A 26,522-nucleotide genomic window follows, 5' to 3' on the forward strand; every position below is an offset into this window, starting at 1 on the left:
TAGCCATTACTTGCGATCTTGGCTTAAATAGCAACGCTCCTCTTGCCATATAGGACAAGTGAAAATTTGTGTATGCAATAATTTCGCCAAAATCATTCTGAACCTAACGAAAAAAAATATTTCACTGTGCTTGTTTAGTATTAAATTATTGTAAACAAATCTAAAATATATTTAGTTGGGTTAGGCTAAAATAAATTGTTCTTGTTATAATAAGGTTAGGTAAGTTTTCTAAGATTCTTTTGGAGCAAAATTAAGAATTTTTACATTAACATTAATGAAAAAAATATATCTTTAAATGTATAATAGAAAATTTTAGAAAGGACATAATTTTAAATGAGTTCTTGCTAATTGACCAGTTTTACATATTCGGCACGACATATATATATATATATATATATATATATATATATATATATATATATATATATATATATATATATATATATATATATATATATGTATATATATATACAATATTTTTCGTGTATTTCCATTGTTTTGTTTTTAATTAGGCTGCTTAGGTGGAAGTAAGTTTATTTAGGTACAGGCAGACATAAATGCAAATTATCATTCATAGTATTATATGTATAAATCATCTAGGATAACAGAAAAAACATCAGACAGAGTGGCTTATTTCCAATGGGGTCTTTGCATCTCATACAAAGCCTGTGCACTGAAGGAATGGAAGGGGATGTTACACTTCAGAGAGACGTTTGAAATGTGGTGTTTGTGCACTTCTGGTAAGACAGCTTTTGAATGAATAATGGCGAATGTTTAGTTTTTTTTTTTTTGGGGGGGGGTCACCTTATCTTGGTACGAAACGGCCGAAACTACACCCAGTTTTTAATCACAGAGGAATCCGAAGACTGTAGTCAGCCTCCCAGGAAGCTAGCTAGGATCTGGAGGCCCTAGACCACCACACCAACACACCATGTAACGTTACGTGTCCAGTGAGAACACTAGACGTATGTGGCCTAGCGACAGCTACATTCGGGGAAAGATAAGCTCAGGCATTAATATCATTCTCCTCCCGTTTAGCTACCAGCTCACGAGCAGGATACAAATCAATACATCCAGGGAAACAAGCGGTTTTAAAGCCAAGAGTGTCTAGACTCTACACTAGTGATTCCCAACCTTTTCACCCAAGGATCCCTTTTTTTTAAAATCAAGTTTCCAAAGGACCCTAAATTTTTGAAAGGTGTGTCTACTCAAGCCGAGTTTATTAAATCACGACAAACTTGTTAAATAAATGGCAGTATTAAAATAATTTACTTATTTAATGAGATAGTTAATGTTGCTTTGTTGACACTATGTTTCGAACTTTAGGTTCAGTGGCAGACAGTTTTAAACGTAAATCAAGTTCTACATTCATTCTGTTTCCGTGTTTTGAATTTACATAAAACAGCTGGGAGAAAAGCCTGCTCACATAAATATGTAGCGGGGAATGGCACTGAATATCTCAGTGCTTTGTATGGCAGTTCTTGCTACTCAAGACTCCAATGTAACCAAAAGTCTGATAAGTTGTACTGAATGACACTTGACCATTGTTCGCTGGAGATTGGGCACGTTCAGTCCCCCAGCCCATAAAATAAGACCAATCGTTTAAAAAAGCGTCTTAAAAAAAATTAGACTATTCCTGCCTATTTAGAAACGGCTTTCAAATTTTTCTAGTATATATTTATCAGCCTTTTCTTGAGTAAGTTTACAGTTTCACACGACAGCCTCTTGTAGTTTTGAACTTAGCTCACGGACAGCCAGTACTATTTTTTTCTGACCACCAGGGTCCAGGGACCACAGATTTGGAACCACTGCTCTAGAGCCTACCTGCCTGCACGGCATCCTGCCTAGACTCAAACCATGTATATATATATATATATATATATATATATATATATATATATATATATATATATATATATATATATATACATATATATATATATATATATATATATATATATATATATATATATATATATATATATATATATATATATATATATATATATATGTATATATATATATATATATAGGAATATTTTATTACATAATATGGCACAGAAGATTTAAGAGATACATTGTTGATATAAAGGTGGCATATACGGTACATGTTGTTACGTGTGTATCACCGATTATAAGGCGAAAATCTCATCCAGCTCCTCAGAGCTGGGGCGTGTGCCCAAAATGCAGCATGCATTACCCCTTTGAACAGCCGCACTGAGCCGCTGGAACAGAAAACTAGCTGCCCTGGGATCCCTAGTTACCCTGATGAGTCTTTTTCCCAACTCCTTAAGGAAATTAGATGCACTCTTTCCCCATATATATATATATATATATATATATATATATATATATATATATATATATATATATATATACATATTTAATGCTGAGCCAAACCACAAGGGTATATAAACAGAGAGGTGTATACAGTGTCTCTCAGAGAATATACAGTACACCTGGAGACATATACTTATCAGAGTATATTGACCAAAGTGTGTATAAGTGCTCATACACCTAAAGGTCCACCTACACTTGTATATATACTAATGTATATACACAAAGTCTGTACGTCTCTATGCTGAGTATGTGTATATCAGGTATATATAACCCGTTACCTTATATATGTGTGATATGCATATATATACAACACATATACATATTGTGGGTAATTCTACCAACACCTGTACAGCGCCTTACTGGTAGTGTACAGGTGATATGCAACCTTAATGACCCTCGCTTACACGAAAGCTTTTAAACGCCATACTCCACCTACCCACACTAGCGCTCCACCATACACCACCTACCCACACTAGCGCCCCACCATACACCACCTACCCACACTAGCGCCCCACCATACACCACCTACCCACACTAGCGCTCCACCATACTCCACCTACCCACACTAGCGCTCCACCATACACCACCTGCCCACACTAGCGCCCCACAATACACCACCTACCCACACTAGCGCCCCACCATACACCACCTACCCACACTAACGCCCCACCATACACCACCTACCCACACTAGCGCCCCACCATACACCACCTACCCACACTAGCGCCCCACCATACACCACCTACCCACACTAGCGCCCCACCATACACCACCTACCCACACTAGCGCCCCACCATACACCACCTACCCACACTAGCGCCCCACCATACACCACCTACCCACACTAGCGCCCCACCATACTCCACCTACCCACACTAGCGCCCCACCATACACCACCTACCCACACTAGCGCCCCACCATACTCCACCTACCCACACTAGCGCCCCACCATACTCCACCTACCCACACTAGCGCCCCACCATACTCCACCTACCCACACTAGAACCCCACCATACTCCACCTACCCACACAAGCGCCCCACCATACTCCACCTACCCACACTAGCGCCCCACCATACTCCACCTACCCTCACTAGCACCCCACCATACTCCACCTACCCACACTAGCACCCCACCATACTCCACCTACCCACACTAGCGCCCCACCATACACCACCTACCCACACTAGCGCCCCACAATACTCCACCTACCCACACTAGCGCCCCACCATACACCACCTACCCACACTAGCGCCCCACCATACACCACCTACCCACACTAGCGCCCCACCATACACCACCTACCCACACTAGCGCCCCACCATACACCACCTACCCACACTAGCGCCCCACCATACTCCACCTACCCACACTAGCACCCCACCATACTCCACCTACCCACAGTAGCGCCCCACCATACTCCACCTACCCACACTAGCGCCCCACCATACTCCACCTACCCACACTAGCACCCCACCATACTCCACCTACCCACACTAGCGCCCCACCATACTCCACCTACCCACACTAGCGCCCCACCATACTCCACCTACCCACACTAGCACCCCACCATACTCCACCTACCCACACTAGCGCCCCACCATACACTACCTACCCACACTAGCGCCCCACCATACACCACCTACCCACACTAGCGCCCCACCATACACAACCTACCCACACTAGCGCCCCACCATACACCACCTACCCACACTAACGCCCCACCATACACCACTTACCCACACTAGCGCCCCACCATACACCACCTACCAACACTAACGCCCCACCATACACCACCTACCCACACTAACGTCCCACCATACACCACCTACCCACACTAGCGCCCCACCATACACCACCTACCCACACTAGCGCCTCACCATACACTACCTACCAACATTAGCCCCCCACCATACACCACCTACCCACACTAGCGCCCCACCATACACCACCTACCCACACTAGCGCCCCACCATACACCACCTACCCACACTAACGCCCCACCATACATCCGTTACCCACACTAGCGCCCCACCATACACCACCTACCCACACTAACGCCCCACCATACATCACCTACCCACACTAGCGCCCCACCATACACCACCTACCCACACTAGCGCCCCACCATACATCACCTACCCACACTAGCGCCCCTCCATACACCACCTACCCACACTAGCACTCCACCATACACCACCTACCCACACTATCGCCCCACCATACACCACCTACCCACACTAGCGCCCCACCATACATCACCTACCCACACTAGCACCCCACCATACACCACCTACCCACATTAGCACCCCACCATACACCACCTACCCACACTAGCGCCCCACCATACACCACCTACCCACACTAGCGCTCCACCATACACCACCTACCCACACTAGCGCCCCACCATACACCACCTACCCACACTAGCGCAACACCATACACCACCTACCCACACTAGCACCCCACCATACACCACCTACCCACACTAGCACTCCACCATACACCACCTACCCACACTATCGCCCCACCATACACCACCTACCCACACTAGCGCCCCACCATACATCACCTACCCACACTAGCACCCCACCATACACCACCTACCCACATTAGCACCCCACCATACACCACCTACCCACACTAGCGCCCCACCATACACCACCTACCCACACTAGCGCTCCACCATACACCACCTACCCACACTAGCGCCCCACCATACACCACCTACCCACACTAGCGCAACACCATACACCACCTACCCACACTAGCACCCCACCATACACCACCTACCCACACTAACGCCCCACCATACACCACCTACTCACACTAGCGCCCCACCATACACCACCTACCCACACTAGCTCCCCATCACTCTAATTACCAGAAATAATGGGGGCAAATTCCTAGGCTTATACCTTGACAACAACCTGAATTTCAGCACCCATATCCAGCATATAACCAAAAAAGTATCCAAAACGGTTGGGATCCTCTCCAAGATACGATACTACGTGCCGCAAAATGCCCTTCTCACACTATACCACTCACTTATTTATCCATACCTCACCTATGCTATTTGTGCTTGGGGATCAACTGCAGCAACACACCTAAAGCCAATAATAACCCAACAAAAAGCTGCAGTAAGAATAATCACTAAATCCCATCCCTGGCAACACCCCCCCCCACTCTTCATAGACCTAAACTTACTCCCAGTTCAGCACATCCACACTTACTACTGTGCAATCTACATCTACAGGGCCTTAAACTCTAATATCAACCTTGACCTAAAACGCTTTCTTGATAGTTGTGACAGAAGCCACAGGCATAACACCAGACACAAACATCTCTACGACATTCCCCGTGTCCGACTAAACCTTTACAAAAATTCAATGTATGTCAAAGGCCCTAAAATCTGGAATACCCTACCTGAGAACTCTAGAACTGCAGACACATTCATCACCTTCAAAACTACCATTAGAAAACATCTTATCTCCCTGATACACCCCGTCAACTAACTTCACGAATACCACCTGGTGGTTCACACTTACACTCACTCACTCATTTGACCATAAACAGAAATATTAATCTCAATCTTAAAATAATGAATCCTGTGATACTCCAATACTGAAACTATGTACTGTGCCAAAACAAAAGCATTCACATTGCTAAACTTACAAACTAGTATTTAGTCACTTAGCCATAATACCGACTTACCTCATAATTTGTAATATTTTACAATTAAGAATAAAACTAAGTATGCCCGAAATGCCTAGCCATGCTAAGCGTTCTAGTGGTACACTCTGTAATCACTATTTTACTACATGTAAACCACACAATAACCAAATTTCTGTAAACTCAGCATTGTAATCCTTATAGAGAATAAACTTTGAATTTGAATTTGAATTTGAATCATACACCACCTACCCACACTAGCGCCCCACCATACACCACCTACCCACACTAGCACCCCACCATACTCCACCTACCCACACTAGCACCCCACCATACATTAATCATCGGTGTGAGGTTTACCGCCGGTTTAAACCAGGTCACGTTTGTCAGCGAGGTCAAACAGTGCCGCTGGTCCTAATATCCGGAGCACCTGCTGCCTAGCTGGTGACTTATTTAAACTTTTTCATATATATATTTATATTTATATATATATATATATATATATATATATATATATATATATATATATATATATATATATATATATATATATATATATATTTACATATATATATATATACATATATATATATACATATATATATACATATATATATATATATATATATATATATATATATATATATATATATATATATTTATATATATATATATATATTTCTTTATTTATTTATTTATTTATTTATATCACTCGCTGGTATTCCTTATCGTTTTTATTCTGCCTCTGGCGTTACTATGGTTCCAGGGGTCGAGTCACAGCTTCTGGCCTCGCCTCTTCTCTGGTTGCTAATAGCTCCACTCTCTCCCTTCTCCATAAGTTTTATAAGAACATAAGAAAGAAGGAACACTGCAGCAGGCCTACTGGCCCATGCGAGGCAGGTCCAATTCTCCTACCGGCTTCAGCCAACACCCTAACCTAGGCAGATCAGGTCACATTCACTTAAGGAAGGAGCATGGTATCTGACCTAGTAGCACAAGCTAGTCAGGTCTAACTCACACCCATCCACACTCACTCATGTATTTATCTAATCTATTTTTAAAGCTACAAGTCTTAGCTTCTATGACAGTACTCGGGAGTTTATTCCACTCATCCACAACTCTATTACCAAACCAGTGCTTTCCTATATCCTTCCTGAATCTGAATTTTTCCAACTTGAAACCATTGCTGCGAGTCCTGTCTAGGCTGGATATTTTTAGCACGCTATTTACATCGCCTTTATTTATTCCTGTTTTCTATTTATACACCTCAGTCATATCCCCCCTAATTCTACTCCTTTCTAGAGAGTGCAGATTCAGGGCCCTCAGTCTATCCTCATAGGGATAATTTCTGATACATGGGATCATCTTTGTCATCCTCCTCTGTACGTTTTCCAGAGCATTTATATCCATTCTGTAATAAGGTAACCAGAACTGAGCAGCATAGTCTAAATGAGGCCTAACCAAGGATATATAGAATTGAAGAACAACCTGAAGACTTCTATTGTTTATACTTCTAGATATGAAGCCAAGAATTCTGTTAGCTTTATTGCGAACACTAATGTACTGTTGTCTTGGTTTTAGAATATTGCTAACCAGAACTCCTAAATCCTTTTCGCAGGCAGTAGTATTAAGATCTACATTATTTAGTTTATATGTGGCATGGTTATTTTCCTGTCCAACATTTAGAACTTTGCATTTGTCAATATTAAACTGCATCTACCACTTCTCTGAACAATGCATCAGTCTATTTAAATCATTCTGGAGTGCTCTAGTGTCCTCATTAGAATGAATTGGACGGCCTATTTTGGTGTCATCAGCAAATTTGCTTATGTTGCTATTTATTCCCTCATCTATGTCGTTTATGTAAATTGTGAACAACAACGGGCCCAACACTGACCCCTGAGGAACACCGCTTGCAGTATGCTCCCAATCTGATTTCTCCCCATTTATGCAAACTCTCTGCTGCCTATTTATCAACCACGCCTCTACCCGGGAAAAAATTTCTCCTCCTATTCCGTGTGGGTATACAATACCGACAGATTGGTAAGTAGGACACATAGACAACAGTTAGGTATCATTATTCCGAAACGTTTAGCCTACACAGTAGGCTTCTAACTGTTGCCTGTGTCTTACTTTCTACTCATAGGCTGCTACAACAGTTATTTGGTTAGTGTGCGCGCCTCAGAAGATGTACTGAAAATGGTACTCACCTCAAGATCATTTTTCTTGAGTGACTTTTGCTGCCTTCGACCTCCTTGGCTGTACTCCTTCTGGGGTCTTCTTTGTCCTTCCCAAAACCTCACGACTTTGTACTAGCTGCGGTTAAACTCCAGGAGCCATTTGACAAACCTGGCTTACAGTCTGTCCAAATCTCCTTATAGGTTTACCTGATTCTCGTCCATTAGTATTGTCCTCATTAGCTTCACATCGTCTGCTAACAGGGACACTTCTGAATCCATCCCTTCCGTCTTGTCATTCGCATATACAAGAAACAGCACGGGACCCAGGACTGACCCTTGTGGAACCCCACTCGACAAATGCACACATTCTGACAGCTCGTCACTTACCAACACAAGTTGTTTCCTTCCTGTCAAGTATTCCCTGATCCACTGAAGTGCTTTCCCTATTATTCCTGTCTGCTCCTCTAGCTTTTCAACTAGTCTCCTGTGTGGTACTGAGTCGAAAGCCTTCTTACAGTCCAAGAAGATGCAGTCTACCCAGCCCTCTCTCTCCTGTCTTACTCCTGTTATCTTATCGTAGATCTCCAGTAGGTTTGTGTGTGTGTGTGTGTGTGTGTGTGTGTGTGTGTGTGTGTGTGTGTGTGTGTGTGTGTGTGTGTGTGTGTGTGTGTGTGTGTGTGTGTATTAACTCATAATCAGACTCCATAACATCCTTTCTTATATACTTGTCCTCACTCACTATCACCTTTCTTCTGTTATTTATATACTACTCTTTTCTGTCCCCATTATTTGTTTTCAGTCTTCCCACTTCCTGCTACTCTCTTTCTGCTTAATGTACTGCCTCTTCGTTTCTTACTTCCACTCTACATCTATATCTCCCTCAAAAGAGGAAAGAACTCATTCCCAAGACTGAAGACTGACTAAGTCTCAGGACTGAAGACTCAGTCGTGCTTACAGAATCTCATTCTGGCTAGACTCACGACTCGGCTTGTCCTACCTTTGATCCTCCCTGTGTGCTAGTGGAATATAAGGCTCAGAGAACCCTGGATCAACCACTACCTTCACTGCCACTATCCTTCACCTCCATTACCTCCATCCATTACCTGCGTTGTCACTACTGCCCTCGAAATACGCTAACAGCATCTACTACCTCCGACACCACCACCCACTTTCTGCGCTACCATCATTCACTTTCCCCTCTCTACCATCATCACACAAAGCTTTGTACCACCAGAAGTTTTTCCAGTGTAAATTTTCAGAGTGGACAATGGCGTACTAGGAAGATATTTAAGAAAACTTTCCACGAGAGGATTATCCAGTGGCCAATTTGCTAATAGTACCCTAACACACACACACACACACACACACACACACACACACACACACACACACACACACACACACACACACACACACACACAGCACCAGAGAGTCGAAAATAAAGGGGACCTCAAGAGGTTCAGGATATCAAACACTCAACAGAGAAAGAAGTATTTAGTAAACGGACACAGATGCATCTAATGTGACATTTATTTCGTCAACATTTCGCTCTCAAGAACCTTTGTCAAACCATTACAAACATTAAACTAAAACATAAAGAGCTGAATATATTGAAGACACTGGAACACGACAGTATCACTATGGATCCTGAGAGAAGGAACAGAAGCACTGTCTGAGCCACTAGCTTATACCAGATCAGTGAACAACGGAGATTTGCCAGAGATCTGAAATACGGCAAGTGTAGTTCCAATATTTAAGACAGAAGACCCACTGGAAGCATCATATTGACCAATGCCAATTAAAAACCCACTCTGTCAGGTAATGAGGATCATTAGGAAAGTGGTCGAGAACTTGTTTCATAAACAGTGATGTCAAATCTTGTTTTAAAAGCCTGTTGGAATTTTAGTAAAAAGGAGCAGAAGTGAGACAAGAGAGAAAGAGAGAGGAATGGGTGGACTGCATATTCCTGGATGGTAAGAATGTCTTTGATAATGTACTGTACCTTACAAGAGACTGAGGCACTTGAGGTACAGACAGGAATAACGCTGAAAGCGTAAGGGACCTTAATTTTTTTCCATGGATCGTATGTAACTACTAACTATTTCCCAATTTTCCAAGCGCTGTATAACTCCCTATGGACTGGAAGCTTACCCATGAATAATAATAATAATAATAATAATAATAATAATAATAATAATAATAATAATAATAATAATAATAATAATAATAATATGTTCAGTTTATCATTTATTTACACAATATATCCACATACATGATTGCAACTTTCTTTGTTGCTTAACAATATTTTATTTACATGTAAACTAGAGTTTGTATATTACACAAAGAAATAAAGATGTTAATTTTTGTTTTGAAGTTTCGCTCTGTGTAGAACTTTATCAAGCCTTGGTAAAGCTCTACACGGAGCGAAACGTTGTCCCGATAAAGATTTCTTCCCAACGTAAAGCCTATGTACTCCTCGTGCGTGTGTGCTGACTTGCCTATTCTTCCACAGGTGATGCAGAAGTCATGTCGCTGCGCCTTCATGTACGGGGAGCTGACGGACAAGGAGACCATCTCCAGGATCGAACAGTGTCTGGAGAACCAGCAGCAGGACCAGTTCGAGATCCTCCTCTACAAGAAGAATCGTGAGTGACTACACCCTTATCTTGACATACCTTGAGGTGCTCATGCTCACTTTGGGGCCTGTTTTGTTATGCTCACTCTGGGGCCTCTTGCTATAGGGTCAGTTGTGCTATGCTCACTCTAGAGTCGGTCGTGCTGTGTTCATTCTGGGGATTCTTGTGTTATGCTCACTTTGGGGCTTTTGTTATGCTCACTCTGGGGCCTTTTATGCTCACTCTGGGGCCTCTTGTATTATGCTCACTTTGGGGTCCTGTTGCGTTATGTTCACTCTGGGGCCTGTTGTGCAATGCCCACTCGGGTTCTCTTGTGTTATGCACAGTTTGGGGCCTGTTGCCAATCTCTCTAGGGCTACGTTATGCTCATTCTCAGGCCTGTTGTCACACTCCCTTTGGTTCCTGTTGTGTCACTCTCTGGTGCCTATTTTGTCATGCTCACTCTGGGGCCTTTTTTCCATGGATCGTCTGTTATGCTCACTTTGGGGCCTATCGTGCCATGCTCACTCTGGGGCGTGTGTAATACTCACTCTAGGGCCTGTCATGCTCACTTTAGGGCTTGCTATTATTTTCGTACCATTGGTGTTATGCTTCTCGCACGTTATGAGAGTGCATTTTATAAGGTCATTATGTTATGCTCATTCAAGGGCAATAAGGCCTGATTGATATGTTCGGTTAGAGACTATATTATTGTTATCTTTGCTCAGGGTTTATGGTACCCTTAATATATCACCTTAATATATCATTGAGTTATGGTCAGTCAGGGCCTATGATACTATTATGTTATTCTCACTTAAGGGCTATGATAGCACTAAGTTTTGCTCACTCAGGACTTTGATACTTTTAAGTTATCTTCATTGAGGGGCAATTAGTCCGTTATGGTATAATAAGGGGCAATTAAATTGTTCCGTTATCTTAACTCCAGGGCCTTGAGGTTGCCACATTATGCTCACTAAGGGCCATTGATGCACTTATGCTATGCTCGCTAAAGGACAACAAAGCCGTTTTATGCTCACTCAAGTGTGGGTAGTTTCAAATTTAGGTTGGATAGCATTGAAAATTGGGTTGGTCAAATGTTTGTTAGTGGGATGAATTGTAAAGGACCTGCCTAGTATGAGCCAACAGGCCTGCTGCAGTGTTCCTCCTTTCTTATGTTCTTATGTTCTAAATACGGCTGTTATGGAAGGCCTTTTGTAATCCTGTTGCCATTTTTTTCACTACGTTCACTGTAGCTATTGTATATACTGTGCTATGGAGGACTGAATGGGAGGGGCCGTGATACTGCCCGTTATGCTTGTTCAGGGGCCCACTATGCTTGTCGAGGGGGCCATTATGCTTGTCGAGGGGCTCGTTATGCTTGTTGAAGGGTTGTCATGCTCACTGAGGAGCGATCGTCATGCTTACTGATGGGCTCATCATGCTTGTTATGGGGCCATTATGCTCGTTGAGGGGCGGCCGTCATGCTTATTGAAAGGGCTGACTTTCTCTCAAACTTTCCTGTCCAGTAGTCTGCAGTAGTATCTAAAAATTGTCATAAATCATATATATATATATATATATATATATATATATATATATATATATATATATATATATATATATATATATATATATATATATATATATATATATATATAATTATTCTGGGAAGACAATGTCCCAACAGCACCACAAAATATATTTCAGTACTATTTTTGCAGTTTTCAATAATTATAACCCATAGCTTCCCTTAATACACTCTACGTATGATCCATCATCCACCCTTTAAAACTGAATCATAACCTCACGGTAGTGACAACGTAAGTGGCAGAAGAATCACTCGCTCGCTCGTGTTGAAACTTTTATCACTCACTTATTCAGTTAGTAAACCTGACGTAGTTAGACATGATCTTTAGACATGATCTTTAGACATGATCGAGATTAATTACTTAAAACTTCTGCTAGACATTACAACTGGACATATCAACTATAAACGGTACTATTATCAGACACATTAACTACAGACGGTACTGTAACAGACACATTAATGGCAAACGGTACTGTTACTTGACACATTAACTACAAACAGTACTGTTAGTAGACAACAAACACTACTGTTACTAGACATATCATTAATGCAAATCAAATTTGGATACTTATTAAATATGTAAATTAAAATATCAACATAATATTAATATAACATCAATTGGATATTAACTACATATCAACTTGATATCAATTAAATATCACCTTGACATCAACTAGACAACCTATATATTTACATGACATCAACTAGATATCAACATGACATCAACTAGATATCAGCATGACATCCACTAGATACCAACTTGACATCAACTAGATGTCAACATGACATCAACTAGGCATCAACATGACATCAATTAGGCATCAACATAACACCAACTAGACATCAACATGACATCAACTAGACGTCAACATGACATCAACTAGATATCAGCATCACATCAACTAGACATCAACATGACGTCAACTAGACGTTAACATAACATCAGCTAGACATCAACATGACATCAACTAGATATCAACATGACATCAACTAGACATCAGTATCACATCAACTAGACGTCAACATGACATCAATTAGACGTCAAACTAACATCAACTAGACATCATCTTGACATCAACTAGAAATATCACCCATGCATGTCAATATATCATCAACTATACATCAACCAGATGTCAACTTAATATCAACACATCAACAAAATATCAGCATGACATCAACTAGATATTAACGTGACATCAACGAACATACTTACATCACTAAAAAATGAAACCTATGCTTATTAAATATTAACACTTGGTGAGGTAGAGAGGAAGAGGAGGAGAGAAGGAAAAGAGGAAAGAAGCAAGGAAGAAGAGAAGTGTGTAAGTGGCAGGAGGAGCAAGAGTACTCTGAGAAAGTCCTGTGAAGAAAGAGTTGGAAATAATGAATTGAAATTGAATATTTAGATTTAGAAATATTTAGAATATTTAGTTTTAGAAATAATCCTCATAGCAGGTTCACCTGTGTCGGCTACATCTTCGAGAGGTAGGTGAAGGTGAGCTGCCAGAATGAGGGGCTCCCACCTAGGTGGCGGCCTCGTAAACTTTACGTACAACTATATTGGATTGCCCATAAATGCCTAAATGTGGGCCTAGTATAATAAAATCTAGCTGAGTAGGTATATACATCTCACCACTTAACAAGGAAATTGCTGGCACTGCCGTAAGGAGACGCTTACTTCATCTTGAGCTCTGTGCTCAGAGAGCTCCTTCTACCAGCTAGAACAGCCACCAGGTCATTGTTATGTTCCCCTGACAATGCTACCAGATCATTGTTATTTTCCCCTGACAATGCTACCAGATCATTGTTATTTTCCCCTGACAATGCTACCAGATCATTGTTATTTTCCCCTGACAATGCCACCAGGTCATTGTTATTTTCCCCTGACAATGCTACCAGATCATTGTTATTTTTCCCCTGACAATGCTACCAGATCATTGTTATTTTTCCCCTGACAATGCCACCAGGTCATTGTTATTTTCCCCTGACAATGCCACCAGGTCATTGTTATTTTTCCCTGACAATGCTACCATGTCATTGTTATTTTCCCCTGACAATGCTACCAGATCATTGTTATTTTTGCCCTGACTATGCCACCAGGTCATTGTTATTTTCCCCTGACAATGCTACCAGATCATTGTTATTTTCCCCTGACAATGCTACCAGATCATTGTTATTTTTGCCCTGACTATGCCACCAGGTCATTGTTATTTTCCCCTGACAATGCTACCAGATCATTGTTATTTTCCCCTGACAATGCTACCAGATCATTGTTATTTTCCCCTGACAATGCTACCAGATCATTGTTATTTTTCCCCTGACAATGCTACCAGATCATTGTTATTTTCCCCTGACAATGCTACCAGATCATTGTTATTTTCCCCTGACAATGCCACCAGGTCATTGTTATTTTCCCCTGACAATGCTACCAGGTCATTGTTATTTTCCCCTGACAATGCTACCAGGTCATTGTTATTTTCCCCTGACAATGCTACCAGGTCATTGTTATTTTCCCCTGACAATGCTACCAGGTCATTGTTATTTTCCCCTGACAATGCTACCAGGTCATTGTTATTTTCCCCTGACAATGCTACCAGGTCATTGTTATTTTCCCCTGACAATGCTACCAGGTCATTGTTATTTTCCCCTGACAATGCCACCAGGTCATTGTTATTTTGCCCTGACAATGCCACCAGATCATTGTTATTTTTGCCCTGACAATGCCACCAGGTCATTGTTATTTTTCCCTGACAATGCTACCAGATCATTGTTATTTTTCCCCTGACAATGCCACCAGGTCATTGTTATTTTTCCCTGACAATGCTACCAGATCATTGTTATTTTTCCCCTGACAATGCCACCAGGTCATTGTTATTTTCCCCTGACAATGCTACCAGATCATTGTTATTTTTGCCCTGACAATGCCACCAGATCATTGTTATTTTTGCCCTGACAATGCTACCAGATCATTGTTATTTTTGCCCTGACAATGCCACCAGATCATTGTTATTTTTGCCCTGACAATGCTACCAGATCATTGTTATTTTTGCCCTGACAATGCTACCAGATCATTGTTATTTTTGCCCTGACAATGCTAGGCAGAAGCCTCACAAAACAAAATATGCAAAGGCTATACTACGTAATGGAGTCTATCTCTCTTCAGAAGGGAGATACAGCCTGGTCCTCGTAACGCACTCACCCCGAGACACGTTTCGCCCAAGAAACGTGTGTTAAAAGAGGTTTAATAATACAATAAAAATAACGGTTTTTAAAATGTTCTACGCCAAAATATAGCAAGAAAACAGTTACAGGTCTAATCCATTGCAAGCCCAAAGACAACACTATTGAGGTCTGTGGTTCGATCCCCGGTACGGATGGAAACATTAGGACGTGTTTCCTTAAGGTACCTGCTGTCCATGTTCACTTCTTAGTAAAATAAGTACCTGGATGTTAGTTGACTGGTGTGGGTCGCATCCTGGGAACAAAACTGACCTAGTTTGCCCGAAATGCTCTACACAGAGTGAACAGGCAAAAGGGGGGGGGGGAGGTTGGCCTGTATATCGCAGAGTCACTTGTTTGCACAGAACTGCTTAATGCCTCAAATGATGTAGTGGAAGTTTTAGCAGTAAAGATCGAGAACCAAAATCAAGTCATTGTGGTAGTCTACAAGCCTCCGGATGCAACATCCCAGCAATTCCAGGAACAATTGTTAAAAATTGACCACTGTCTAGAAAATCTGCCAGCTCCTGCCTCCAACATCTTGCTCCTGGGGGATTTCAACTTGAGGCACCTAAAATGGAGGAATATAGCAAATAATATTGTTGCAGTAATAACACCAGGAGGCAGCTCTGACGAGAACTCACACTCACACGAGTTTTTAAATCTCTGCACAAAATTCAACTTAAACCAGCAAACAATAGAGCCTACTAGATTGGAGAATACACTAGACCTCATCTTCACTAACAATGATGATCTGATACGAAATGTCACCATATCAAAAACAATATACTCAGATCACAACATAACCGAGGTTCAGATATGTATGCGCGGAGCCCCAGACCGACAAAATGAGATTAGTCACGAGGAAGCCTTCACCAAATTCAACTTCAATAACAAGAACATAAAGTGGGACCAAGTAAACCAAGTCCTAAACGATATAAGCTGGGAAGATATACTAAGCAACACAGACCGCAACTTATGCCTAGAACAGATTAACTCGGTGGCACTCGATGTATGCTCTAGGCTTATTCCTTTAAGAAAAAGGAGGAGTAGATGTAAAATAGAAAGAGACAGGCGCTTCCTTTACAGGCGACGGAAAAGAATAACAGAGCGGCTAAAAGAGGCCAATATATCGGAAATGCGTAGGGAGTCACTGGTCAGAGAAATAGCAAACATCGAACTTAAGCTAAAGGAATCTTATAGGAGACTGTTCAACTGCCTCCCAGCATACATAAGGGGGATTACCAATAGACCTCTGGCTATCTTCAAGCAGGCACTGGACAAGCACCTAAAGTCGGTACCTGACAAGCCGGGCTGTGGCTCGTAAGTTGGATTGCGTGCAGCCAGCAGTAACAGCCTGGTTGATCAGTCTCTGATCCATCAGGAGGCCTGGTCACAGACCGGGACGCGGGGGCGTTGACCCCCGGCACTCTCTCCAGGTAAACTCCAGGTAAATCACCAGGGGCTTTCTATATAGTAGTACATCATTGATGTCAGCTGTTGTCTGTATACCTCATACATATACTTGTAGAAATAAAGATTATTATTATTATTATCATTATTATTATTGTTATTATTATTATTATTATTATTATTATTATTATTATTATTATTATTATTATTATTACTATTATTATTATCGCTGTCCTAAACCCGGTCGAGATATCCTTTACCTGCAGGTCGTATTCTTTACTTAGAGAGAACGAGAAAGATTCCTTTTTTTGGTGGCAGTTCGAGCCCCAGGTGTAATCAGTGTGAAGACAGCAGATCACAGGTGTAGATCTACCTCCAGCTGCTTCTTAGATGCCGTAGTCAATATGAGGTACCAATTATAAGCCCCAGTAATGTATGTGGGTCAGAAAGGATGAGACACCTGTGACTTAACAAATCCGTAACATTTAAATTGGGTTATATTAGATAAAAATAATGCGACATTAATAAGCAAAAAAAAACAGTAAATAGAAAAGTATGACTAAATATTCCCCTACAGACAGACAAATAATTATAGAATATGCATGACGTATTAACAGAAACAGTGGACAAAACCGAAACAATTAGAAGATATTCTCCCATTCAGATTTAATTATAGTCGAGACAGAGCCTCTGTTAACACAGTAAGTAGTCTCTTAATGCACTGAATGCTGATGACAAATGACTGAGTGAAGCCTTAGTGCCCGGCTGATGAGACACACATTCCTGTTCTCGCAGTGGATGAAACTGCTGTAATTATGGTCGTGGTACAACTTGATAATGTGGGAAAATAGTTCCTAGATATACCTTAAAATATTCATATGTACTCACCATTTCCAACACTTCTTTTTCAACAGTATTATAATTACACTGGTGTCACTTGACCTTTGCTATCAGATGTAAAACACCTGTGTTCTGGATGTCTTAGAGGTGTACAACACCAATGCCAGCCTCACTTATATCATCGTGTGAAACAAATGAACATAAGAAATCAGGATGCTACAAAATGGGAGCAAATGTTAACAAAATGGTTCTTTATTACTAGTCAAAGCAGAAAGAGGGGCAGCAGTTTGTGAAAAGTTTAGGAAAAATCGATCATCATAACCCTCTATGCTCAGAAATCTCATGAGAGATTTTCAGTCTTTTGAAGATGGATAAGACAATATTGACATCGATTTTCTCCTGCTTTGGATCCACTGATTTCTGTCCTCTTATGTGACCTAGGAAAATTACATCACTTGCCGAAACTCACATTTTACCAAAGTAACAGTGAAAATGCCATAGACCAGGCATTCAAAGAGAGCCATTAGTTGCATTATGTGAGAGTCCCATGTCTGGCTCACAACCAGGTCATCTAAATAGAATTCAACACCAAGCAGTTCCTACATCACCTCGTGCATAATGCACTGAAATGAAACTGGCACATTGTACGTTCCAAATGGCATGACCTTGTAGTTAAACAGACTGACATGCGCAGTAAAGGTAGATGAATTGTTTTAAAGTTCTAAATAAAATCCTTAGAAGATAAAAAAAATCAGACAACTATAAATTATCCTCTTTAACTATCTGTGCCAAGAGTCACAGGTTGTATGGATACAGAAAAAGGTAACAATTTACAGTATCTGACCCCTATTACCTTAAGTAAAATGACACTCATGATTATACAACCCTCTGCCAGGTGTTAAAAACAGGAGTTATATCAATACTTGTACCTGTCATCTGTAGTCAGTCCTGAGGTGTCCCCCCCCACAGCTCGGTTCAGACCATCGTTAAGCGCAAAACTGGTTCTTCTGCAACATACGTTAATTACATGGCCACTTTTTCCAACATTTTGAATATATTTAGTTTGAGCTGTTAATGTAGCAACTCCCTCATTTGCGAGAACATGGTCGTGAAAATGTCTATAAAGAGCTTGTGGTTGTTCACTTTCCTGGAACAGTGTGTTCCCTATGTTGAATTTACTCATTAATTCACGTTTAACTAGCTCGTTAAGACCACCTATGCCTAACCACATGCGCCTCTATAGACTTTCCACTACACTTGCCATATTAAAGTCCCAATAGACTGTTTTATTAGATTTTATTGTATAAATAATATATTCTCATATTCCTAGTTTTTCCCCCGGAAATTTTTCCCCCTTTTCCCTTAGTCTCCCCTCCTAGGAGGAGCCGCCCAGCAGACCTGTCCTAGGATCCCCTTCACTGGTGGTGGGAGGGGTTCCTGCTGCCTCCCTCCATCACCCTCCTCCACATCCACCTTCCCCCTCCCCTCACACACAACTTCCCTACCGTTCCAACCCACCAAACCTCACAATTTTACCTGCCATCACTGTGTTAAAATATCATCACCACCTCACCACTACCACCACCCCATCCCACTACCGACCCACCTCCCAACCATCATTCCTCCACTACCACCACCACCATCACCACACATCGCCTGCCATAACCACTACCTCCACTACTACCACCACTCCACCTTAACACCACCTCACCCTACTAACCCCCCTCCTAACAATTCCCTCTCCCACCACCTGCCTCCACCATCACCACCTGCCACTACCATCACCACCTGCCACCACCATCACCACCTGCCACCACCATCACCACCTGCCACCACCGCGCCCACGTCTGCCCACTTGCAACCTACCTGAGTCTTTATGCAGATTTTTCTCAGATTAATTAGCCATGGTGCAAATTAAGATTGTTTCCATATTGACAAGATGGGAGGTGCGTTAGGTGGTTGTGTAGGTGTTGTAGATGGTGGTCGTGTTGTAGGTGGTAGTGGTGGTGTTGCAGATGTTGTAGGAGACGTGAGGTGGTTGGGGGTGATGTTGATGTTGTGGAGATTGGTGTTGTTGGAGCTGTAGGTGGAAGTGGTGGTTTAGGCAATGGTGGTGATGTAAGTGGTGGTGGTGGTGGTGGTGGTGGTGGTGGTGGTGGTGGTGGTGGTGGTGGTGATGGTGGTGGTGGTGGTGATAGTGATGGTGTTGTTAGAGCAAGGCAGCAGGACTCACTCCTCCCCGTGTCTCACTCACTATCTTAAGCTTGCCCTTATACCTCCTTTACAGATTCTAGGCTGTATTTTGGCCCATCCAAGAGTAAAGCGGGTAATTATTACTGCGTGAACCCTGCCTCCTCCATGCCTGGGTCACCTTCCAGCCTCACTCAAAATTTACAATACTTACCATATAATAGATGCTTTACACAAATAACCCGCACATAGAAGAGAGAAGCTTACGACGACGTTTCGGTCCGACTTGGACCATTTACAAAGTCACTTTGTAAATGGTACAAGTCGGACCGAAATGTCGTTGTAAGCTTCTCTCTTTTATGTGCGGGTTATTTGTGTATCGTTCCAGTCACGGTATTGTGCCTTTTTTTGTTATTAATAGAAGCTTTATCTAGATATCTTCACGTTACTGTGAAATTAAAATTAAGCCACATTATAACAATTATATAACACAAATGACCTACCCTTGATCCCTACGTCCCTTCAAGGTCAGTACAGGTCAGGTCATTGAGATCTGAGTTACTGGACAGATAAATATTAACTGGGTGGGTGGAAGGTGACCCAGGTTCGTGTCTCGTACTGTTGTGGGTGTGTCCACCCATACCCCCTACACCCGCGCCCACATTTGCCCCTGATCCCTAACCCTCGGTGCTGGAGCTGTAGTCCAACTGCAGTTGCAGACGTGCAGCAAAAATGTCGAAGAAAGCATACCAATCGTTTGAAATTTCCCGCTGTAAATTTAATGCCGTTCTGTGTATGAAGGATGAGTCGTCTTGAATCATCCAACGTGAGCTCCAATGTTCTGTTAAGTCACACATGGAATCTTTGATGCTTGTCAACGCTGATAAGCAGAGATTCTCTAACCTTTGTTTTTGGTTTGATTTGGTGTTAATTTGTTGAGTACAATGTCCATAGACTTTAGTTTATGGTCGTAATTATTCCTAAACACGAATATAAACTGACAATTCCAAGTGGATGTCGTTACCGTCAGTCCTGGACCGCTATGAACTCGCCAGCAGTCCAGGAAGGACCAAATATCGTTCAGATGTCACTTCCAGTTACTGGATTTGTCACGAATTCTTCCAGTCACGGTATTGCGACTTTCAACCTAAAACATCAGTGAATCAATGTCATGTCTGCAGCACAAGAGGGAAAACAGCCGGGCGTCAGGTATTGGGTATGAGGGGTATGTGGGCGTTTGGGCGTGGTGGTGGAGGGGTTTGGGGGCACGCCTGGGCGTGTAGTACTAGCGGTTGTGGCATCGTGGTGGGCAGTGCCCCGTGTACAGGCAGGCTTGTACAGTAGTGTCGGCTAGGTGGTCCCCACCCTCCAGCACATGCTCCTTAGTAATTCACTAATCCTCTAGCTAAATTGCATTTTGCATCTGTGTCGATGAGAAAACACCTGTTTAATCATAAAGACAGTTTTGGTTAAATTATAGGATTATACAAGATCCAGTTGGTAGAACAGTAGATCATTGAGCAATGTTAAGATTGTCATGCATCTATGTTATAATAAGATTCTGTGTGACCCTGTGACATACTAGCATCGCACCACTTGTCCTGACCATGCATGCTGACCCCTGGTAGAGGCGGGTGGGCAGTGGGTAGGCCAGCTTCATGCCCTAGTTAGCTTTGGGTAGTGTGGTTTTTCTCTGGCTCATCTATCGTCTGCTGCTGGCGGCTGCCACACTGTGTACTAATCCCATCCACTGTTCTTTCCACAGACAGCGGACTGCCAGGTAGTACAAGGTTCCACTATCTCACTGTCTCTTAACCCGCCACCTTCAGCTACTAACCCACACATACACACACTATCTCCTGGGCTTACCAGCCTCCTCTACAAGGGCTGACGACCATTAATGCTTTGCCCCTTCCGTTCATATCCCCAGCTTCCATTTCCTATATTGTAGATTATCCCTGTTTACCTCTCATCTCAATTTCTCTCACTTTCCCATTCTTCCCCCTTAAATCATTCTTTTCTTTTCTTTCTCAGTGTCTCTAATTCTCTCTCAACCTTCCCTCTTCCCCTCTGTGGTTCATTTATTCCTGTTTCTATTCTTTATCAGTTTTTCAGCTCTGAATGTCGATAAATAGTTCAGAGAACGTTTTGCCACACAGTGGCTTCCTCAGTCCAGTACAGATGAATGGTGAAGATCAGAAGGAGATTGAGGTAATCAGTCCCTCAGCCTGGAGTCGATTTAAACAGTCCATCAATCTTGAAAAGACTATTTACATCGACTTCAGGCTGAGGGATTGATTACTCAATCTCCTGATCTTCACCACTCTTCTTTGCATTGGACTGGTGAAGCCACTGTGTGGCGAAACGTTTCCTCATTAAAGATTAATGTGTCTAATTTCTCAGCTCTGACTGGTCAGACAAGCAGTTAAATCTTGTGCTCTGACACATGATGCACATCACTCTAAAGTGTTCCACAACACTCTTAATATTGTCCAACCTTTTGTATTTTCTCTCACGTCTGTAACTTGACTTTCATTACTACTCTGGCGTCACAGGGTTGTGTGGTCTTGGTCTCAGACCACTACCCTGGCGTCACAGGGTTGTGTGGTCCTGGTCTCAGACCACTACTCTGGCGTCACAGGGTTGTGTGGTCCTGGTCTCAGACCACTACTCTGGCGTCACAGGGTTGTGTGGTCTTGGTCTCAGACCACTACCCTGGCGTCACAGGGTTGTGTGGTCCTGGTCTCAGACCACTACTCTGGCGTCACAGGGTTGTGTGGTCCTGGTCTCAGACCACTACCCTGGCATCACAGGGTTGTGTGGTCCTGGTCTCAGACCACTACCCTGGCGTCACAGGGTTGTGTGGTCCTGGTCTCAGACCACTACCCTGGCGTCACAGGGTTGCGTGGCCCTGGTCTCAGACCACTACCCTGGCGTCACAGGGTTGTGTGGTCCTGGTCTCAGACCACTATCCTGGCGTCACAGGGTTGTGTGGTCCTGGTCTCAGACCACTACCCTGGCGTCACAGGGTTGTGTGGTCCTGGTCTCAGACCACTACCCTGGCGTCACAGGGTTGTGTGGTCCTGGTCTCAGCCCACTACCCTGGCGTCACAGGGTTGTGTGGTTCTGGTCTCAGACCACTACCCTGGCGTCACAGGGTTGTATGGTTCTGGTCTCAGACCACTACCCTGGCGTCACAGGGTTGTGTGGTCCTGGTCTCAGCCCACTACCCTGGCGTCACAGGGTTGTGTGGTTCTGGTCTCAGACCACTACCCTGGCGTCACAGAGTTGTGTGGTCCTGGTTTCAGACCACTACCCTGGCGTCACAGGGTTGTGTGGTCCTGGTCTCAGACCACTACCCTGGCGTCACAGGGTTGTGTGGTCCTGGTCTCAGACCACTACCCTGGCGTCACAGGGTTGTGTGGTCCTGGTCTCAGACCACTACCTTGGCGTCACAGGGTTAAGTGGTCCTGGTCTCAGACCACTGCCCTGGCGTCACAGGGTTGTGTAGTTCTGGTCTCAGACCACTACCCTGGCGTCACGGGGTTGTGTGGTCCTGGTCTCAGACCACTACCCTGGCGTCACAGGGTTGTGTGGCCCTGGTCTCAGACCACTATCCTAGCGTCACAAGGTTGTGTGGTCCTGGTCTCAGACCACTACCCTGGCGTCACAGGGTTGCGTGGCCCTGGTCTCAGACCACTACCCTGGCGTCACAGGGTTGTGTGGTTCTGGTCTCAGACCATTACCCTGGCATCACAGGGTTGTGTGGACCTGGTGTCCAGAATCCAGTCTTGTCCCTTCTCGTCCCATGCAACGACTCTATCCAACCTCTCTCACCCATTCTCACCCTCCTCCTTCACCCACTCTCACCCTCCTCCCTCACCCACTCTCACCCTCCTCCCTCACCCACTCTCACCCTCCTCCTTCACCCACTCTCACCCTCCTCCTTCACCCACTCTCACCCTCCTCCCTCACCCACTCTCACCCTCCTCCCTCACCCACTCTCACCCTCCTCCCTCACCCACTCTCACCCTCCTCCCTCACCCACTCTCACCCTCCTCCCTCACCCACTCTCACCCTCCTCCCTCACCCACTCTCACCCTCCTCCATCACCCACTCTCACCCTCCTCCCTCACACACTCTCACCCTCCTCCCTCACCCACTCTCACCCTCCTCCTTCACCCACTCTTACCCTCCTCCTTCACCCACTCTCACCCTCCTCCCTCACCCACTCTCACCCTCCTCCTTCACCCACTCTCACCCTCCTCCCTCACCCACTCTCACCCTCCTCCTTCACCCACTCTCACCCTCCTCCTTCACCCACTCTCACCCTCCTCCCTCACCCACTCTCACCCTCCTCCTTCACCCACTCTCACCCTCCTCCCTCACCCACTCTCACCCTCCTCCCTCACCCACTCTCACCCTCCTCCTTCACCCACTCTCACCCTCCTCCCTCACCCACTCTCACCCTCCTCCCTCACCCACTCTCACCCTCCTCCCTCACCCACTCTCACCCTCCTCCTTCACCCACTCTCACCCTCCTCCCTCACCCACTCTCACCCTCCTCCCTCACCCACTCTCACCCTCCTCCTTCACCCACTCTCACCCTCCTCCCTCACCCACTCTCACCCTCCTCCCTCACCCACTCTCACCCTCCTCCTTCACCCACTCTCACCCTCCTCCCTCACCCACTCTCACCCTCCTCCCTCACCCACTCTCACCCTCCTCCCTCACCCACTCTCACCCTCCTCCTTCACCCACTCTCACCCTCCTCCCTCACCCACTCTCACCCTCCTCCCTCACCCACTCTCACCCTCCTCCCTCACCCACTCTCACCCTCCTCCCTCACCCACTCTCACCCTCCTCCCTCACCCACTCTCACCCTCCTCCCTCACCCACTCTCACCCTCCTCCCTCACCCACTCTCACCCTCCTCCCCACTCACCCACTCTCACCCTCCTCCCTCCCCCACTCTCACCCTCCTCCCTCACCCACTCTCACCCTCCTCCCTCACCCACTCTCACCCTCCTCCCTCACCCACTCTCACCCTCCTCCCTCACCCACTCTCACCCTCCTCCCTCACCCACTCTCACCCTCCTCCCTCACCCACTCTCACCCTCCTCCCTCACCCACTCTCACCCTCCTCCCTCACCCACTCTCACCCTCCTCCCTCACCCACTCTCACCCTCCTCCCTCACCCACTCTCACCCTCCTCCCTCACCCACTCTCACCCTCCTCCCTCACCCACTCTCACCCTCCTCCCTCACCCACTCTCACCCTCCTCCCTCACCCACTCTCACCCTCCTCCCTCACCCACTCTCACCCTCCTCCCTCACCCACTCTCACCCTCCTCCCTCACCCACTCTCACCCTCCTCCCTCACCCACTCTCACCCTCCTCCCTCTCACCCTCCTCCCTCACCCACTCTCACCCTCCTCCCTCAACCACTCTCACCCTCCTCCTTCACCCACTCTCACCCTCCTCCCTCACCCACTCTCACCCTCCTCCCTCACCCACTCTCACCCTCCTCCCACACCCACACTCACCCTCCTCACCCACTCTCACCCTCCTCCCTCACCCACTCTCACCCTCCTCCCTCACCCACTCTCACCCTCCTCCCTCACCCACTCTCACCCTCCTCCCTCACCCACTCTCACCCTCCTCCCTCACCCACTCTCACCCTCCTCCCTCACCCACTCTCACCCTCCTCCCTCACCCACTCTCACCCTCCTCCCTCACCCACTCTCACCCTCCTCCCTCACCCACTCTCACCCTCCTCCCTCACCCACTCTCACCCTCCTCCTTCACCCACTCTCACCCTCCTCCCTCACCCACTCTCACCCTCCTCCCTCACCCACTCTCACCCTCCTCCCTCACCCACTCTCACCCTCCTCCCTCACCCACTCTCACCCTCCTCCCTCACCCACTCTCACCCTCCTCCCACCCACTCTCACCCACTCTCACCCACTCTCACCCTCCTCCCTCACCCACTCTCACCCTCCTCCCTCACCCACTCCCCCACTCTCTCCCTCCTCCCTCACCCACTCTCACCCTCCTCCCTCACCCACTCTCACCCTCCTCCTTCACCCACTCTCACCCTCCTCCCTCACCCACTCTCACCCTCCTCCCTCACCCACTCTCACCCTCCTCCCTCACCCACTCTCACCCACCCACTCTCACCCTCCTCCCTCACCCTCCCTCACCCACTCTCACCCTCCTCCCACTCTCCCCCTCCTCCCTCACCCACTCTCACCCTCCTCCCTCACCCACTCTCACCCTCCTCCCTCACCCACTCTCACCCTCCAACCTCACCCACTCTCACCCACTCTCACCCTCCTCCCACCCACTCACCCACTCTCACCCTCCTCCCTCACCCACTCTCACCCTCCTCCCTCACCCACTCTCACCCTCCTCCCTCACCCACTCTCACCCTCCTCCCTCACCCACTCTCACCCTCCTCCCTCACCC

General features: G+C 45.2%; 1 protein-coding gene across 7 annotated transcripts in view; it reads left to right on the top strand.

The window, feature by feature from the left end:
* The window catches only part of LOC128700302 (potassium voltage-gated channel protein eag), a 480,722-nt gene that overhangs the window by 336,245 nt on the left and 117,955 nt on the right, over positions 1-26,522 (top strand). For 5 of the 7 annotated variants that reach the window (XM_070100036.1, XM_070100042.1, XM_070100037.1 and 2 more), the window contains exons 3-4: positions 10,704-10,836; positions 21,822-21,836. In XM_070100036.1, coding sequence (XP_069956137.1) covers positions 10,704-10,836; positions 21,822-21,836 — 148 coding nt within the window. The remainder of the gene's footprint in view (positions 1-10,703; positions 10,837-21,821; positions 21,837-26,522) is intronic. The other 2 variants (XM_070100038.1, XM_070100041.1) reach the window with 1 other exon arrangement.

Source organism: Cherax quadricarinatus, chromosome 71 (genome assembly GCF_038502225.1).
Source record: "Cherax quadricarinatus isolate ZL_2023a chromosome 71, ASM3850222v1, whole genome shotgun sequence".
Classification (NCBI taxonomy): Eukaryota; Metazoa; Arthropoda; class Malacostraca; order Decapoda; family Parastacidae; genus Cherax; species Cherax quadricarinatus.